This window comes from Labrus mixtus, chromosome 3 (assembly GCF_963584025.1).
Source record: "Labrus mixtus chromosome 3, fLabMix1.1, whole genome shotgun sequence".
NCBI lineage: Eukaryota > Metazoa > Chordata > Actinopteri > Labriformes > Labridae > Labrus > Labrus mixtus.
Window position 1 is genome coordinate 25,431,802 of NC_083614.1, and position 19,877 is coordinate 25,451,678.

At 41.8% G+C, this 19,877-nt stretch overlaps 1 protein-coding gene across 2 annotated transcripts in view; it reads left to right on the forward strand.

Annotated features, from left to right (window-relative positions):
- Positions 1 to 5,783: 5,783 nt before the first annotated feature.
- tns3.2 (tensin 3, tandem duplicate 2) overlaps positions 5,784 to 19,877 on the forward strand; it is a 47,283-nt gene continuing 33,189 nt past the window's right edge. The window contains exons 1-12 of one of the 2 annotated variants that reach the window (XM_061034198.1): positions 5,784 to 5,961; positions 7,036 to 7,086; positions 7,171 to 7,293; positions 7,390 to 7,454; positions 9,222 to 9,305; positions 9,545 to 9,657; positions 10,285 to 10,345; positions 10,435 to 10,510; positions 11,236 to 11,365; positions 11,615 to 11,680; positions 13,168 to 13,275; positions 18,708 to 19,595. In XM_061034198.1, the coding sequence (XP_060890181.1) occupies positions 5,812 to 5,961; positions 7,036 to 7,086; positions 7,171 to 7,293; positions 7,390 to 7,454; positions 9,222 to 9,305; positions 9,545 to 9,657; positions 10,285 to 10,345; positions 10,435 to 10,510; positions 11,236 to 11,365; positions 11,615 to 11,680; positions 13,168 to 13,275; positions 18,708 to 19,595 (1,915 nt within the window). In that variant the 5' untranslated portion in view covers positions 5,784 to 5,811. Of the gene's footprint in view, positions 5,962 to 7,035; positions 7,087 to 7,170; positions 7,294 to 7,389; positions 7,455 to 9,221; positions 9,306 to 9,544; positions 9,658 to 10,284; positions 10,346 to 10,434; positions 10,511 to 11,235; positions 11,366 to 11,614; positions 11,681 to 13,167; positions 13,276 to 18,707; positions 19,596 to 19,877 lie in introns of those variants that run through there. The other variant, XM_061034199.1, reaches the window with a different exon arrangement.

Below are 19,877 nucleotides of genomic sequence, written 5' to 3' on the forward strand. Positions count from 1 at the left end.
TTATTTTAGAAACAGTGGGTTAAAATGCTGTATTCTCATTCTTACAATTGCCCCCGTTCATTAAATTGACTGAAAAAGTTATAGAAACATAGAAATGGCTTTTAATAATTAGTGCACATAACCTATGAGGGGTGCTGATGGCCTAGCGGTTAGGTCACACCAGCTGCAGTCCTCTAAGCGTTTGGGTTTAGGTCCAAGCTGTAGCTCCTTTCCCGCATGTCATTCCCAACTCTCTCTCTCTCTCTCCTGATTTCCTATCCACTGTCCTATCTAATAAAATGCCCCCCATCCCCACACATAACACATTAAAAAAAAATAAGATCAGAAGTGTATTTCAAATTATCTGTGAGTTATGGAGGATAATGTGAAAAAGTGTTAAGATTCCCCCCGGTCTACCCTATAAGTTTTTATTAAAGTTTTATATAGTACGACTATAAAGTAGCAGAAAAGGGGACTCATCGAGCTCCTCTGATGTCATCATCATCATCATCCTCATCTTTATTGAAAGACTCAGGAGTCCATTAGAAAACAGATAAAAACAAACAAGATAAAAACACAATGTCAAAAACAAACAGACAAAACACCTCCACTAATAATAATGCTGTACAGCACACAGCAGCAAGTAAGTGCGGTTATGTAATGAATCATTTTTATGACTCTGTTTATTGACTCTCCTTCTGATAAGAGTCTGTGTCATAAAACACACAAATGTTCTGTTTCTTTGATGTTTCAGTTGTTCACAGCTTTATTTCCACTTCCTCGGAGACAGAGTAGAAGCCAAAATATTTGGTCAGCCATAGACCCAACATAGGTCAAAGAAGTACTTATAGTTTGTGGTTGTCTTAGTCACTTTCATGTGCACAGGAGGGAGGCCTGCTGTCACACCGCAGTCCAACAGAGGGCAAAGTGCAAGTATCATGCTCACTCTCTTTCTCTTTCTCCCTCCCCTCTGTCAAGTCTCCACCTCGTTTTCTACAACAGTCACCACCAGACGTTCACTCATCAGGCTTCTTTTATACTGGCTTCTCTTTACCTGCAACATCTGTAAAGGTAAGAGGCTTTTATTTTGATAAATAAATATGTTTGATACCTCTTCGTCTTCAGGGTTTACTCTGCGGTAATGTGTATCTATCCCATGACTCACAGCCAGTTCAACGTTCATTCATGTGGGACTATAATGTTTCCTTGATAGTTTACAGCCTTTATTTTTCTGGTACAAAATTTAGACTGCCACTTTTAGTAAATAAAAGAGAATGTGATGGATGGTGGATCTCGAGGGGATTAATAAGGGAAGGAGTCCCCCTGCAGATGCTCTGAGAGGGGGGAGATTAGCCCACTGACAGATTAAGATGCTGAACCCCAGGAGTCGTGTTTCCCCTCGGATTCAGTCCACTTCAAGAGCTGATTTAATCTTGCATTAAGTCTTAAAATCCTCTTTTTTCTCAAGACAAGTGAAAAACAAAGCCAGTGGGGTTGTGGTAATCACACTTATTACCAATGCAAATTAACTTCATGCAAAAAGCAAGTGACATGAATTTGATACTGATTAAATAGAGAGAAAAGCAATTGAGACATCCTTGCAAGAAAATGAAATAACCTCACCCTGCTGGTGGACTAATTTAATGGATTTGTGGAAAAAAACCCAACAGGTTCTGTAACCCAATAAGGAGTCTATGTGGAGTCCAGATGGACCACAAACAGATTGGTTTACTCTTGTATAAAACACTCTCAGGGAAAAACAGAGAGGAGAGTGAAGTATTTTCACTTGGGATAAAAAGTGAAACAAAATTGAAGTGCTGCTGTCAATTTCAGTTCTGGTATTCTGCTCAAACACTTTCAATTCAAACACCAGTATAAAGTTATATTACTGATCAGTTAAAGACTATTCCTCTCGTATTTAAGAAAATGGAGGATGTTTTTTAATGCCAACTTCAAATTCTGAAATGGCAAATCCATTTCAGAATTCCTCCTTTTAAAATCGGAAATAGAGACTATAATTACATGTGGCTAGTTGGAGCTCAAGGCCTCCGCTAGGCAACTCTCTATAGTAACATGTGTTCATATATGTGTGTGTGTGTGTGTGGTTAGGGAACACACTTCCGTTTGTTTTGCTTCTTCAAGCCAAGCACTGACAAATTTAGGTTGCAGTGGGCTAAAAATGTTTTTAAAAACACGACAGAAATACATAATTGGAGAGTAGTAGCTGATTAAAATTGGTTTTCCCATCCTTGTCAACGGTTTCATCGAGAACGTGTCACATTTTCTCAACCAGACGATGATGTTAGGGTTGGAAAGTACATTTTTCACACATGTACCCAAACAGTTCTGGGGCCCAGATGTGTGCCATGTGGAACACCATACATGCACATGGTAATTACTTCTTGTTAATTGCACAAGTTTGTACCAAATTAGGCTCAACTACAGGCACCTCAGTTCCTGTGAGGGCAGCGGGCAGATTCCTGAGTTCAGTCCTCGGCTCTATTCTTCTAGCTCGGTCCCAAACACTTTGATTATAATGAGTCCTCTCGATTGGTTTTTCATCCCCAACTGAAAGAAAGTACAAGATAAAAATTAGATAAGATATAACCTTTAGCTGTACTTTTATAAAACAAGAAGAGGTTTGACATAAAAGCCCCAAAATCAAGTATATCTGGTGCAAATATCTCTCTGAGTCATGACAATGAGTGAGGCATGCAAGTCCCTCTGGCTGTGTTGTTGTCTACACTGTATTTACCGTATCGTATTTACATGGACGGGACGTCCGGCCGGCTCATCTCCTTGCTTATGAAAGCTGTTTAAGAGAAGGACTAGACAAAAGAAGAATACCATAACTGTACTCACTACTTATTATGTCACGTAAGCGTTTGTAGATCACGGTCATTCGGTTTCAATTTACATGCAATGTGAAGATACGAGCTAACTAAAGAGCACTAACATTAGCATGCTAACACAACAATTCAGATCGACAGTTTAAGACTCTTTGTTGGACAGAATATTTTAAGTTTTCAATTTGGTCTTTGAGAAATTGTAACTTTAAAACATTTATGGATATGGATTTATGGACATTTTTTAAATTTCTTTTCTTTCTTTTTTAAATCTGAAGTAACCAGGAAATTCATGAAAAATAATCAACATTTTTAGCGCTAGCCCTCACACACATTTTCAGGCTTTTATTTGATAGGAAATTGGATAGAGTAAGAAACAGGGGAGAGAGAGAGTGGGGGATGACGTGCAGGAAAGGAGCCACAGGTCAGACTTGAACCCGGCCGCCTGCTTTGAGGACTACAGCCTCTGTGCATGGGGCACAACATAACCGCTAAGCCATCTTTGCTCCATAGTCAGTTCTTGTTGATAGCCACTAATTTGATGTTGGGATAACTTTCTCTGTTGATAAATCATGTTTTTAAAATCATTATAGTGAAAAACAGAAAATGCAAACCTGTGACATCAGAGATGTTGTTTGTCAGTAGGCAACTGCTTGGGGCCCCAGGCCACTGGGGCCCCAAGGGCTGACAAACTTTAAACCACAGCAGTGGCTCAAAATGTGCACATTTTGCAATGACAGTAGGATACCTCCCTAAGGGGGCCCCCATCTGACAGTACTCCCTCCTGTTGCCCTGCTAAGCGTGGCATGCATTTTTACCCACCTACTCTGAGAACCAACATTTGTCAATGAGGGTGACCTGAGGGGCCCCCAATGATTTTTTGCCTAGGGCCCCAACAGACTCGAGAATTGCCACTGTGTGACAGATTGAAACCTGAAGTTCAGTCATGTGTCTTTTGCTCTGGTGATTCCCAGTAGGTTATTCTTACACGCTGCTCTGGTGAAAATGGTTTTATCACTGTTTACTCTGCTGTGGTCACATGGTCATGGGTGAAGGCGAGGTTAACCACAACTCTATCTCTCTCTCTTCTCTGCTTCACTCTCACTCTCTCTCTGTTGATCTGGCTCCTACACATGAACTAACTGCCCTGTTACAAATGCAGACACAGAGCCCAGATACCACAGAATTACCTCACTCCATTTATAGTTGAACCAATTAAGAATGTGGAAGGATGTCAAGTTTTTCAAGGTTTAAGACATGGAAGTCAAAATAAGAATGACCTAAGGCTCTGTTTCATTCACATCGCATCACGTGTGGTTGGCTTTTTACAACACAAATGATCATTTCATTACTTCTCTGGCCTTTTACTCTTTTACTCTGCAACAAACTTTACTGCAAGTTAGTTGAGAGGGTCGATACCATTCTCAGGTCTGCCTATAAATGTAATTTAAACCTGCAGTGAGCAGCTGGTTAACTTCTGAAATCAGAGGAATACAGCTACAATATGATACACTTTGTTGTCCCCCTTAGGAAAATAATGATTGGACTCCAGTTCTGCAAACATTTAGCTTTCTCCATAGTAGAATAATTAATAGAACCAAACAAGAATCTGGATGTAAACAGAGCAGCACATACCAATTAAAACAACAAACAACGTATTTTCCTTCTTTTGTTTCATTTACTCACAAAAACCTATGATGTTAAATCAAAGGGAGTATTCTTGACCCGTTGTATGTTTAGGGCACAGATATTCGAGAAAAAATCTCATTGTACTTTCTGCCAGAGAAAGGAAATAGGTCAAACGTTTCCTGTAATATTTTGACCTTAAATTTCCAATATGTCAAATTTTATTAAAATGTTTTGATGAAAATATCTAAATCAAGAAAAAAATGACTAAACCTATGTTACATATTTTTGTTGAGTACTTACATTACCTCAAATCTTTCCGACAGTTATCAAAGCCAGAGAAATTCATGACAGACAGTATGTTTATCGTTATCGCTGCATAAGGAAGCGTGAGCTGCCACTGAAAGCTGCCATGATGTTGCTGTTTGTGCTGATGTGATAAAAACGTCATGTAAATTATAATCGGATACATTAGCTCGTTTGTAAACATATTCTCTTCCTCAGGTCGGTTTCGCCTGGTCGTCTTGACTACGGTCACCGGGGAGTTTCTTTTCATTGGATTCCCAGCCAGTCTCGACCTCATCTTTTGATGTTGTTTTGATTGAGAGCCCCCTGGTGGCTGAATCTACATACTGTGCCTTTAATTTATGTCAAATCTTATAAACCCACTTCACATTAAATCAGAGCAGCTATAAGCTTGTTTTTTTCCGACAACTTCAAGCTTGATTTTAAACAACGACAAACTTGTTTACTCCTTGTATCAGCGTCATCAACAATGCTTTTGATAAAACCTTCTAACATAATCAATAACATAATCATGAGACGTCTGGTTAAAACAAACCAAGATGGGGAAAGCCATAAGCGGTAGAAATCATTTTTATTCACCCTGACATGCAGTCTGTGAGAGAAGTGAATCAGAGAATCTAACTTTTCCTTTTCTCATATGACAGGTCATGTGATTAACTATTTTTGAAACTGAAAAGTCAGACACAGACTCTTTTTTCTGTCCTTGTCAGACTTTTTGGTTCCGTTTTTTTTGGGTATTCGTTGATGAGTAACCGGTTTAAAATCTGCAGTTTGGGCAGCATTTCTCCTCTGTGACTCATCCTCACCTCTCCTCCGGTCACACGCTCAGTGAGAGCCTCCAGTGACTCAGCTTTTGGTTCACTACATCATTATTTCTCAATGACCTCTCTTTGTTTTAGCATCACGTCCAGTAAAAGGATTTAAAGATTGTTCAGGATGACCTGATTTGAACTTGAGCAGATAAAAACTCTCACTTCTCCAAATGTTCCATGACTTTCATTTTCTCACCCTGTGTTTCAATTCCTGTAAGACGTTCATGTGACCGAACCTCGCCATGGAGGAACAGCAGAGAATCGATCTGACCTACGTCACTGAACGCATCATCACCATATCCTGTCCGCCTGAATGTCCAGAGGAGATCTACCTGCAAAATCTGCAGGAGATTATTGCCATGCTGCAGTCAAAGCACGGACACAACTACATGGTGAGATTTTGGAAGGAGTACATCAAATATATTCTCACAAGTTAAAGCTACTGCAGGGAACTCCCACTGTGTGTCAAGCTTGTCAACCACTGTGGACAAAGCAGTACCCCTCATCTCTTTTCTGATCCTGCCTTGTGCTTGTGTAATTGTTTTCAGGTGAAAAAAAACTTCCTCCTGCTTTATTCTTATCGTGTAATTTGTAACTTACTGTAAATCTTTGCCTTATCAAGTGTTAAAAAAAGTCTCTTCCAGGAGTAGTGTTGATAACCTCGTCTGAGAACGACCCGTGGCAGGTGAAACAGGAATTTAAAAACAAATTAAAAGATCCTTTATTCTTCTCATTTTCACCTTTCATGTTATCAGTCTGTGAAACCCTAAGAGCAGCTTTGCATGATTAACGGCTAAAAAACTCCTTATTTATCTGATACTGCCGTCAGTAAAATCCTCTGCTTGAATCGGTTTTGTTTCAGCTACTGTCTCTTTAAGGCCCCCCATCCCCCACATGCCCACTTTCTTCTGATTGGCCAGTTCTCATGAAGCCTTTAAGGGGGGCAGAATGCTGCAGGGCTGCCAGGGGAGGGCTGCTCTCAGAGCTGGGAGAAGAGAGCCTAAAAGGTTAAACATCTTACATCAGGCTTGAATCCACCTTGTGATATTCACTGATTCACTGATTCACTGACAACGCTCAGGGTTTTCTATCTGGTGTGAAAGTAGGCGAAGACACGTACCAAATAGATTCAGAAGGTCATGGGTGAGACTAACCAGGCACAGGGGAAAACAAAACAGGAACAAAACATTAACAAATGACAAATAGTGTGGGAGGAAGACAGAGTGTTAGGTGCTTTTTTAAAGGCGACTGGAGTGTTTACACAACGTTTAGTGGAAAATAACTGAATAGTGAAACCTGAAGGTGGCAGTAATGCAACACATGGATGCAGACTGCAGCAATATTCCACCGAAGAAGAAGGAATAGAAAGTCAAATACATGAAATACACAACCTAACAGGTTGAATGTTTTACTTATATAATTAGGCGATGGAAAATGTTTCTTTTTGTTTGTCGTTTCTTCTTCAGCTCATCAACCTCTCACAGAAGAATGACACTCTGAGCCAAATGAATCACAAGGTAAAAATGACACTTAAATCTCTGAGTGGTTAAATAAAAACTGAGCTATATAATTTAAAGTGTGTTTGTTGGTTTGTCCCTGAGGTTCTGGACACAGGTTGGGTGGATCTCTTGGCTCCCTGCTTGGATCAGCTCTTCACCGTTTGCACGGCGATGGAGAACTGGCTGCAGACACATCCGAAGCATGTCCTGGTGTTACACTGCAGGGTAAACTTCCTGGAGTCCTCCACAAACACACTTAAATGTTCTGTAAATGTGTCTGTGTGCTGCGGGTTTATCCTCATTCTGTGTCCGTTTCCACAGGGAGGTAAAGGCCGGCTCGGAGTCCTGGTGTCCTCTTACATCTTCTTCAGCAACATGTCATCCAGGTAAAACTGAAACATGTACACCTGTTAAACAGACACTCACCTTCAACGAGAGTCTCATTTTCAAACTGGTTGCACCTGGGTTGCAGCTCAGTTAGGCTGTGCAGAAATCTTTTGAGCTAAGACTAGTGTTAACATGTGAACATGCGACTGGGAGGCGGTGGTGACGTTTACTCCCTGCGATCGCTACACAAACATAGACTGTCTGCATGCGAACGCTGCGATCTCCGCACTCTAATGAAACTGCTGCATTATGTTTCCTGTTCTCCAGTATGTTCTTCTCCACTCTTTAGTTCAGATTGTGATTCTGTCAAACAACACGTATCATTGATAGAAAGACAGATATTATCATTACAGGGTACTGGACTGTGTCGCTTTGCGACCTCTTCTGCATATTTTTTTTATGTCATGTTTTGCCTCAGAAGACCCAGACGGCTTATTGAGGAGACTTTGAACTCGACCGTTGTTTGATTTTGAGGCGGAGATCTTGTTACCGTTGCACACCAGATCATTAATCCCTCTTAATGTACATGTTTGGAGCTTACATTTTTAAAGGCATTTAATAACAAAACTCAAAGCTTTGTAGTTTAGGTAACTTCATATTTGAACCATCAAGATCTGAGCTATTAGAAGCACGTATTTAAACGTGTTTCATAATGGAAAAAAGGAGAGGTCAGTTTGGGTCACTTCAGTGTTCACTGGAAATCACTGGAAGAGTCAGATAAATCAGATTTCTTCACTCTCGGTGAGCACGTGTGTGCTGTTCTGGCTGAACAGAACAACGGACTAATGGTTGAGAAATATCTGACTGTGACCATTGTCCCTCAGTTTGTTTGAGCGAGTGCAGGTATGCAAAGGTTTGTGAATGTCAAGGTCTTAAAGGAGCAGATCACACAAGGCCAAAGTTGTTGTTGTTGTTTTGGACTAGCCTTTCTCTTAGATCGCTGCTGTCATCCCAAACACTGTCAGTAAATGTTATTTTGATAGCTATGCATTTAAAAATGACTCTACAGATGTAAAAACCATCGGCATATTTTTATCGAAACCATCAGTATATTTTTCAGGAAACAAATGACCTAAGTATTCTTAACTAATTCAACAGAACACACTCTCAACTGTTTGACTATTTATGTAAAAGAAAGATTGATTGAGCTTTGATCCACATTTCTCTGTCCTGAAATGCAAAAATATCTCGTTCACTGTTTGTACCTTTTACGTATTAAAAAATGTATGCACCAATATGGATACTTAACTTCAGATAGGGCCCATAGGGCAGTGAGGGGATGGTAGAAAGGCTGATATAGTCTATATGGGGTGGACAAAAAAACTCCAGACTTATATGTAGGGTAAGGAGGCTTATTGCATTCACATGAGAAAATAAAAATCTCTGTTTTTCTTGGAATTACAAACACTCAATTTTGGATAATCTCTTGTTTTTGATTACCAAAATGCAGGCCAACTTCTGCACGCTGTCTAAATTGCACAAATCCTCAAATTCAGTGCCAAAGCTTTTGTTCAATTTAGTGCTCTCTCTCTCTCTCTTAGCTCTCTGCAGCTTTTGTTTAAACATATGACGGAAGATCTGAGTATTTTATTTTATTTCAGTACCTTTTCATGTTATCGATCATGATAATAATGGAGATTGTTTTATCTTTAAAGAACGTGTTATCAAAGTATCAACATCATGACATCCTCACTTTGATAATCTGTCAGGGACACGCTGTCATTTAGTGTGAAATGCATCGTGATTAATGTTTTTCTGTCTCTCAGTGCAGACCTTTCTCTCGACCACTTTGCCATGAGGAGGTTCTACAACGACAAACTGTCCGCTCTGATGACCCCCTCCCAAAAAAGGTGAGAAGAACAGGGCAGATTAGACGGGATCAGCGACGGTCAAAAGTCAAACCTGGTTCAGTTTTTTAGCCTCTGATCTTTGACGTAGAGAATCTCTGAGACCCTGCAGGGTCACTAATCCCCTGATGTAGTTAACATGACGAGGTAGAAACAAGAAGGCAGATGCAGTGAAACCACTTTCATCCAGTGAGTAAAGTGATTACTTGTATTGATCTGCAGCATTTCTGTTTGGTCTGCAGGTACGTGTGGATGCTGGGGTCGATCTTAAGGCGAGGGCTGAGGATGTCTCCTTCTCCGACGTTCCTCCTCTGTGTTGTTCTTCACAGTGTTCCCAGATTAAGTCCAGACGGAGGTGAGGAGCTGTAGCTGGAATCTCTGATACAATATCATGCTTCTTAAAGAGGACATATTATCCCCCTTTTCCACCTTTTCAAACAGTCCCCTGTGGTCTAAATGAAACATCTGTGCTGTGCTTTGGTCAAAATATAACATGAATCAAGCACCAGAGGAGGTTTGTGACCCTGTATAAAACAGTTCTCTCAGAACGCTCTGTCTTGGTGTGTGTGTCTCTTTAAATGAGCTCGTCCTCACCCCACCCCTATCTTCCGCGGGTTGTGCAGACGAGTTCAGCTTTGAGCTTCCATGGCAACTCGTTAGCATGCCCCCTGGGAAAAACATGGCCGCCAGAGACAACACAGTATTTTTTTTTTTTTTTTTACCAGAATCCCACTGTGATGTCACAAGGAGAGCAAATTAGATATGGAGCACTTTTCTCTGTGTTGTAAGACTTATGCAGACCACAAACTAAGGGCTGGATGGGTTTATTTCACATTTTGTTGGTCAGTAGACACTCAGGTAACCCAAATATATGTTCAAAAACAAGTGGATTTTTCATAATATGTCCCCTTTAAAGGAAAATAATGACATATGCTCTAACTTAAACGCTCCACTTTAAAAAGACACTTCTTCCTTTCTCCAGGTTGTTGTCTCTTCCTGAGAGTCTACCAGAGTCTACAAGCTATTTGCACGTCAGCAGTGTAGTAAGACATCATTTATTCAATCACATTATAATGTCAAACATGGTGGGATGTTTCAGTAAAAAAGACAATGTTTTATTCATCCACCTCAGCCATGTTAATGCCGCTCAGACAGACCAGCTCTACTTTGTGCTGCAGCCAGCTCAGCTCCTCAATGGGGACATCATGGTGAGTAAGAGTTCAGCTGTCCTTAAAGTTCTTAACATTATGAGAGAAATGCTACCAAATTATACCTAAACTTTTTATTCTACTGTTACATGGGAAATATATGAATATACTGAATGAGAAAACACGCTCAACTTCCCTTCAACATAAAACAACTAGGCGCTGAATCCCGAGAAATGTTCAAACAGGAAAAATGATTAGGACAGCACTCCAAAATTTGCAAGAAAAGAAGAACGTCTGCTCGAAATATCTGAATAATTTAAAATATATGAATACTAAAAATACTGAATTAAAAATCAAATGTGAGATCTTCTTGAAATATGGTTTTCTTGCAGATTCTTTGCTTTGCTTATTAATTTAAATGGTAAATGGACTTGAGCTTGTATATTTATTTTCTTGTCTTCTGATTACTCAAAGTGCTACACATTCACACACTGATGGTAGAGGCTGCTGTGTAAAGAGTCCATCAGAAGTTACTAATCCCATTCATACACATTCACTCGCTGCAGACAAAGCAATTCAGGGTGAAGTGTCTTGCCCAAGGACACATCGGACATGTTGCTGCAGGAGCTGGGGTTTGAACCCTTGACCTTCCGGTTGAGAGACGATGACTCTACCACTGAGCCACAGCCTTTGCATCAGAGGCTCATTCATCTCTATCAGTCTGATTCACTCTGATGGATTTCAGCCGCTCAGTCAGGACACGTGCTCTTTTGTTTAAATTTCAGGTGGTGTGTTATGATAAGCAACGCCGCTCCTCCAGCCGCCAGGTCGTCTTTCGCCTCCAGTTCCATACGGGCCTCGTACACGGACACACCCTCACTTTCTCCAAGGCGGAGCTGGACGTAGCCAGTGGAGGTATTATCACCCAGCAGCCTCTTCTATCACTGACTACTCTGCTGCACTGTAAATCTTAATCTGTTACTGATAAATCATTCCGCCTCTCTGCTCTCCTATGTAAATATCACACGCCTCAACTGACCTTGGACCTCTTATCGGCCGCGCTGCTGCGGCGCAGGTGTGAAGTACAAACGGAAACACGTCCAGTGAGCCCAGATAAACCCTCCAGCTGTCTGATTTTCCTTTTTCTGTTTGTTAATATTCCAGATCCTCGGTTCCCAGAAGATGGCAAAGTGGAGCTGTTCGTCTCTGACAGCCCAGAAAAGATCACAGGTAGACTCATCCAAGAAAGATGGTTTTGAAAAGATGGATGATGTAACAGGCGATAAATATGCAGGTGAAAATATGTCTCAGATGTTTGGCCAAGCTTTGATCCTGGAGCACTTAGTACAGAAACGCTCACACTGAGGCTGTCAAAAACAGATCTACTTTTTTTATAATATCAATACTATTTTAACGATATGACCTCTGCTATTTTAAAGTCCCTGTAAGGTCATAAAAAACATGTATTTTAAGTTTGTTATACAACAGAGGAATGTGTTATTAACCACCTGGACAAATTGTAATAATGAACAATTAACAATTAATATAAAAGTTATGAAATGAAGCTTCAAAATCATGAAAAATGAAGCTCTGGTCGTTTCCGTTGAATGCGCCGAAACCACGCCCTCTCGCAGGAAAGACGCGCCTCTCAACTGTGAAAAATGTAAACGACCTGACAATGGAGTTCTTCATCTGACTGCTCTATTGAACCTATCCAGCCCTTTGATTGATGTTACTGAATGTTCAGATCTTCGGTCATATCTTTATGAAACCTCATCTTTGACCATTTGACCTGCCACTTATCAGATGAAAACATCAGACCAAGATGCAAATCTATGAGCTGGCAAGGACCACATCTGTTTGTGTTTGTTGTGAAGACATCAACGTGTGCAGTGAATTACAAGAAAAAATAGTTAAAAAAAGAAATGAAAAGCAATGAGAAACAAACTTTTTTTTTCAACATCTTCCTCGCACACAGACGCATTATTTTGTCTCCAGACGACACCGAGCTTCATTGTGTCTCCTAACTGAAGCAGAAGAGACGGAGATGACTCAGTCTGAAGCATCACAAACACACACGTACACACACACTCGTACACACACACCCACACCACACACTGTTCTCATGAATGAAAACATATTCATCAAGTTCATCAAACAGTCACCAGGTGGGGGCAGTATTGGGTGTAACGTACATACTGGCCCTCTCTGCACGCACAATCACACTCCTCGCCTCTCAACAGGAAGCAATATGAGGGGTTATCACACACACACATCTGACAGGAATTCAGATGGCAGATACTGTACACACAGGGGAAAACACACAGGCGGGGAAAACCAGAGCAAAGACACACACACACACACACACACACACACACACGCACGCACACACACACACACACACACACACACACACACACACACACGCACAGTCACACACAAAAAATTAAATCTTGTTATTTCATAGATTTAATTTGCAATCAGATCTGGAATCAGCTTGTGTTATTACGCACACATCCGGAGCTCAGTGTGTGTGTGTGTGTGTGTGTGTGTGTGTGTGTGTGTGTGTGTTTGTGTGTGTGTGTGTGTGTGTGTGTGTGTGTGCGTGTGTGTTACTGTGTGTGTGTGTGTGTGTGTGTTTGTGTGGTGTTGTTGTTTAACTGACTCCTGACCAGCTCTCTGCCTCTCTGTCCTCTGTCGGTTGTTTCCGTGTGCAGGCAGAGAGCTGTGGCACAACGGACGCTGCGTGACAGTGGACTATGACACCTTGGACCCTCTGGTCAGACGAGATTCATATCAGGACGCGTCGTCTCCGGAGACGGGAGGTGAGCTGCATTTACACGTTGGAAATGAAGAATTCTGACTTTTTGGAGTCCTTTCAGTTTCTTCTCCTGGTGTTTTGAAATCCTCTGGTGTCTCTGGATTACTTACGAGACTGGATCTAACAGGTTCACCAGAGATTTAAAGACAGGATACAAAACTAAATCAACTCATCTGCTGGGCTCTTACTGTAAAGGCGATAATTATCCTGGCTGTGTCCATGACTTTTTAAACAACTGATCTGATATAAAGGCTGCTAATAATGTGAACGTTACATTACTTTTTATGACTTATACCGCCTCCAAAACAACATTTCCCCCCTTCATTCATTTTTGCACAAAATGTAATTCAGTGTGGACTTCATAAACATTAATAATAATAATAATAATGATAGTATTCATAATAAACTGTATCTATAGATAGCAGGGCTGCACTGAGGAGGTTCCTGGTTCGAATCCATGTCTGGCAGGAGACTCTCTGTGTGGAGTTTGCATGTTCTCCCCGTGCATGTGTGTGTTCTCTCTCTCCCACAGTCCAAAGACATGCCCGTTAGGTTAATTGTTGACTCTAAAATTGCCCGTTGGTGTGAATGTGAGTGTGGCTGGTTGTCTGTCTCTATATGTCAGCCCTGTGATTGGCTGGCGACTAGTCCAGGGTGTAACCCCACCTCTTGCCCAATAACTGAGATCGGCTCCATGCAGCCCCTTAAGACCCCGAACGGGAAAAAGCGATATTGATAATTGGTCGATGGATTTATAAGTAGCACTTTTCAAAACAGGGTCACAAAGTGTTTTACAAATGAAACTAAAAGAGAAACGTGAGGAAGAGATTAAACGATAGAAAGGTTAAAAATCAATTTGTTTTAATTAGAGATCAAGAGGCACGAAAAGAAAAGAAAAAAAACAGAAAAACACCAAGACCACCAAATATAAACGGGAATAAAACAATGTAAAAACATAAAGACCATAAAAGACCATAAAAGATGAAGAAGAATAAACCCCCAAGAGAGAAGAGATTCAAACAGTCAAAGGAACCAGTTTTCTGTTCCACCCCATTCTCCGCTTGTTTATGTACTACGGAACCATGGCGACTGAAACCCAGCGTATTATGTTTGAGTTGGAGCTCATAAATATTGAGCAGTAGTTGATTATATTGGCTTGTAGCGTTTTTTCTTCTGCAGAATATTGAAAATGGCAGTGATGCCAGAAATGAATATATTAAAACAACAAGCAGAGAAGAGACAAATATTTGTCTCAGGAGTTGGTAGGGACCAAAATGGAGCCAAAAGGAAATTTGAGTGTGGGATTATCATTGGTCAAATAGACGGAAACATCATCCCAAATAAAGGTCATGTTGCTCTGAGTCCAGGAGATTAAACTTTAGAGGATGATACGGCGAAGTTGTGTCTTTTTTTTTTTTTAAAGCTCGTTGTGGATTTTTTCTGCCCCCAAGTGGCCAAGTGGCTCGCTTCTGTTAAGAAGTTGTATCCGTCTGTGGGTTCAGATTTAATCTCCCAGAAAATCTGTTTGGACTTGAGCCTTGGCTGTGGTCAGTGCTGTGGGTAACTGTCTGGTCATCAGAGTGACAGCTTACAACTGTTGTGGCCATTTCTTCTCATTTCTGGGAATGGGTGCAACAACAACCATCCAGACCAAACCAGACCAGACCCGAGTATTTGGAGTTTCCGTCTAGTAAGAAAAACAGAAAAACACAAACAGAGAAACATACATCCAGACGTCTGAAACAATCACACGTTCCAGCTGTTTTATGCCCTTGGTTGCTAAATCTGCTCTGCCTGCCGTGTAATTTAGACGGGCCGATCGTTGGGGCAGAAATGCAGAAAAGTGGCATGTTAACGCACACATACACATACACACACCACAAGCACACACATGGCCATTAGGTTTAACCGCCTGCACACACGCATGCACATGAGCATAATGAGGGTGCCAGCCAGTTAGCAACGTAGCCAGGAGCAAGAATGTTGTTTTCAACCACAGGTGGTTCTACTTTACCCTCCTCTACAGTCTGCCCCTTCTATCGCTCCATCTCTCCTCATTTTCTTCTCCTATCTTGTCTCCGTTTGTCTAGCTGGTGCGTGTTGCTTTCAGGTTCAAGTTGCAGGTTGCAATTTGTCCAACGTGTCCCCATCCCCCTTCTGCACACAAGTCTCTCCAGAGCCCGCCCCCATGTTTACATTCCCCTCACCATATTTGGCAGACTCAAGGTCCTTGTGCTTCTTTTTCCTCTTTCTTTAAAGTGCATTCAGTGTGTTGCACAAACTCTTCCACCTGTGTGTGTGTGTGTGTGTGTGTGTGTGTGTGTTTCCTCACATGCAGTTTAGTGAATGATCCACCCTTGAGCTTCCTTTAACTGCGGACATAAAAATGCACAAGCGCACACACTCTCTCTTCTACCTGTGTGAGCGTGGTCACAGGATGCAGGGGGGGGGGGGGGGGGGGGGGGGGGGGAGGGATGGCTAGTTTTGTAGTGACGGTGGAGGCGGGGATTCAGAGTGCAGGGTCGGAGCAGGCGAGGAAGGAGTGACATGAGAGAGGGGAATGAGAGAGTAGGAGGAGGTGGTGGTGGTGGGGGGATACGGGGGGGGGGGGCTGTTAGCACCTTAAAAGAAAGAATGTTCTCTGCTTGTCTTCCTGTGGCAGCCTGAGAGACAGAGGGGGACGACAGACGAGGAGGAAAACTCAACTAAACTTGAGTCTTTTTATCCTTTTTCTTTCATTCTGCCCCCGTCCTGAGCTCCCTTTCCTTTTCAGCGTGTCATCTGTTTCTCTTTTCCTCTCTCTCTCTCTCTCTCTCTCTCTCTCTCTCTCTCTCTCTCTCTCTCTCTGTGTGTGTGCACCGACAGCTTCAGCACTTCCATCCTGTTTCTGGTCCGCAGCGGGAGCAGTGAAAGTAAGCTGCTTTTCTCTGTAGTCTGTGTCTTTTTTTTTTTACTCTTTTACAGAATTGTGAAAGTTTTTTATGCTGTGTGTTTATCAATGTGTGAATGTGATACCACTCTGTGCATCTGTGTGTGTGAGACCCAGTGGACCAGCTGTGAGGGTTTACCATGCATGTCTGGTATTTGAGTTTTATTGCCTCTCTGGACTTAAGAGGCTGCTCTGGTATGCACTGTATGTATTGTTGCGGTCACTGTGCACGGCTACTTTATCTTATCTTAAAGCAGCACGCTTTATCAGAAGAGACCTCACTGTTTTTGTTATGACACCAAATAGTTGCTTCAGGTGTGATGATTATTGGGTGAACAACACGACTAAAATCTAACCAAACATTCTGCCTATGAGTCCAGTACTGAAAGAGATTTTGTTTACAGCCACATGTGACAAGAAAAGCAGAAAAACATCAACATTATGAAGCTTGAAGAGGCTCATGCGTTGTGTTTCTTCTTAAGATGGACTAACTTAAATGACTCAGTATTCAGTTGAATTGTTTTGTTGGTAAAATATGAGAATATCAAAATGTGAACATGTTTTTCTTTCCAGAGCACGGCCCTCAAAGAAATTCAGTCGACTGTCAGATTTGAAAAACAAACAGAAAAATCTCCTAAAATTAACCAAGAAAGTGGTGAATTTACTTGAAAAAACTCAAATGATTCATTATGATGAACTCCAACGCACTTTAGAAATAACACAGGATAAGATAAGATATGATACAGTACGATACAGTATGGTAGGGTACGGGACGTTACTGTTGGGTATGATACAGGACGGTACTGTTCGGTATGATACGGGACGGTACTGTTGGGTTGGGTAAGGTACAAAAAGATACAATATGATAGTATACTTCAACCTTATTTGAGCCATGGCACATTTTCTACATACAGAAAATCCCGCAGCACACCACCAACCAAAAATGTTACAAAACAGCACAGCAGGCTGTTAAAGGACATTTTAGGACATTTTCACCTCCATTATTTAATTCAATGTTGACTTTATCTGCCACGTCAGTGCAAGCACAGACGCCCAGCAAGGGATGAATTAAATTAATTCTTTGCAGCAGCGGACCAATTTAGTGAAATCAGATATTTTCAAATTTGAACATTTTTCTGTTATGTTAGTCTTTTTTTTAGTCATTGTGAATGAGGGCTTCACTCTCTGACTTTCAAATTTGTATAAATACAATAATAATAATGATAATAATCAACATAGCTGGTGAATTATTCTCTTATGATTTTACATAAAAATGTCTTATAATAAAATTTCACTTTCAGTTAAGTGTTGTAAAAGTACAAGCGACGTGACAAATACTCGACGTAAATGTCTGAAAAAAGCACCAAGATCTTATTTCTTCAAGGACAAAACTCACGGATATTTAGTTTAAACAGCACTCAAACTGTCACTGAAGTTAAGTTCCCGATCCCAAGGTATTAAAACCATTAGAGAAAATCCATGTCAGCGTTGATCAAGAAAAGAGGGAATATTTAGCTTTTTTGCAGCCATCATTTAAGTCAGTAGTTCACAACTGGTGGGTCGGGACCCAAAAGTAGGTCGCAGACCAGCTTTCTGTGGGTCGCGAAGGTTTGCCTGTCAAAAAATAGTGTCAAAAAGTCCATGAGGGTTTTTTAAAATATGTTTGTTTTGTTCAGTTCCCTTGTTCTGTCTCATGTTCTCTACCATCTGAGGTCCAAACTGCAATATTTTCCATTAGATAAATCTGATTGGTTGATAAATATCGGATAATTGGGTCCTGAGGCTCAACCAGTTGAGAACCACTGATTTAAGTTGCTCTCTGATTTAACGTTGTTTGACTTATTCAGCTCTTATTGTGTTTCTTTGTTGCTGAAAACTCAGAAATCTGCTCTCTTGTTGCTGCAGACAGTTCATGTACAACAAGATTAATGCCCGTGAGTGAGTGTGTGTGGGTGTGTGTGGGTGTGCAATCAGACCATCTGACCTCAGGTATACTGGTTCTGTGACACATGTCCTTTTGCGTGACACACACACACACACACACAAACACACAAACACATACTGTACATAAGTTACACACGTATGCATCAGTCAGCTCACACAAAGGAGCTCTGTGTTATCTCCATGGAGTGTGTCTGCTGTGATGGCTGCAGTCCAACAGGTGGTGTGTGTATTTGTGTGTGTGTGTGTGTGTGTGTGTGTGTGTGTGTGTGTGTGTGTGTGTGTGTGTGTATGTGTGTCATAATGATTCATGATATACAGTAGTGATGCAGGTAAGAAGTCATACTGTATCTACAAAGAAAATCTCTAATTAAGTTAGAGCTTGTAGTTCATATTTGAAAGTTTAACGTTTTTTTTTTTTCTCACTGAAACCTGATAAAAAAGAAGTTCTGCTCTTTCAGTCTCCTTTGATTTTTATCACCAGGTCAGAGCAGTAAGCTTTGTGATTCAGGTTTTGCCTTTAAGGCTGCACATGTTTGATAACAGTGTTTTTTTTGTCTCCACAGCTCCACTTCATGTTTTGGACCCTGGACATGGATGTTTATACTCCAGAGTGAGGAAGAAGAGCAGAGAGGAAGGAGCGTCGTTCAGCCCGAGCTGCAGTGAGCGCGCTCCGTCCGCCAGCAGCGACTCGGGCCTGTCAGTCGCCTCGCAGGGCCGCACCGGGGCTCCACAGAGGAGAGGGGCTGCGGGGGAGAAGAGCACCCAGGCGGGGAAGCTATTCCCTGGGCTGGACTTTGAGATCGCTCAGCCTCTTCTGGAGGTCATGACAGAGCTGGCTGCGGTCGGGGCAGGAGGGGAGTGGCAGATGGCTGGAGATGAGTCTGGATTGGGACACACCCTAAACGGAGGGGCTTCATCCAGCGAGAGGGAGACGGATATTTTAGATGATGAAGATGAAGTGGACAGTGTGGCAGCTCCACCTTTAGAGATGCCGAGCTCCAGCAGCATGTGTTCTCTCTCCTCTGAGGTCCTACATGAGACTCACAGCGAGTACTCCACACACTCCTGGGTCCGCACGCAGCAGGTGGTCGACGTCAATGCTGACTCCTATCTTAAAGTCGACGGAGAGGAGAGGTTAAACGGTGTGAGGAAACAGGGACCTCCACCTTTGGTTGCTCCTCACACTCCACCTCGCGGAATCAGCAGCAGGGCGGCGCTGCAGAGAGGACCGGTGGACGAGGCCACAGATGTTACTCACACGTCTTCTTCTCAAGAGGACGACTTGGCGTCTTTAACGATAGACGTTGACGAGTCCATAGAGCAGCTGAACCAGCTCATTTTGGATTTGGACCCGACCTTTGTTCCTGTTCCGACCCACTGTTCCCCCCTGTCCCGCTCCGCCTCTCTACAAACCAACGGCCTCAGCTACACAGGAAATACTCACCTGTCAGGTAAGACCAAACAACATCACATCTGGAGAATCAAAAAGAAGTCAAATAGTGGAAATTAAAAGGCACTTTGCAGTTTAAGCAAAGCTGCTAGCGTGGGGGGAACATTGTTTGGTTGGTCAACACTTAAATATCTGAAGTCATTCATAAAGTTTTGAACAGACATTTATCTAACTCAAAGGATGAAGAACTTTTATTATTCTGCTGAATGTAGTATCCTGCAGTGGTTTGGAGCGTTGGTTGTGCATGTCCTCAGAGTTGTATGTTGATAAGATTGTAAATGAC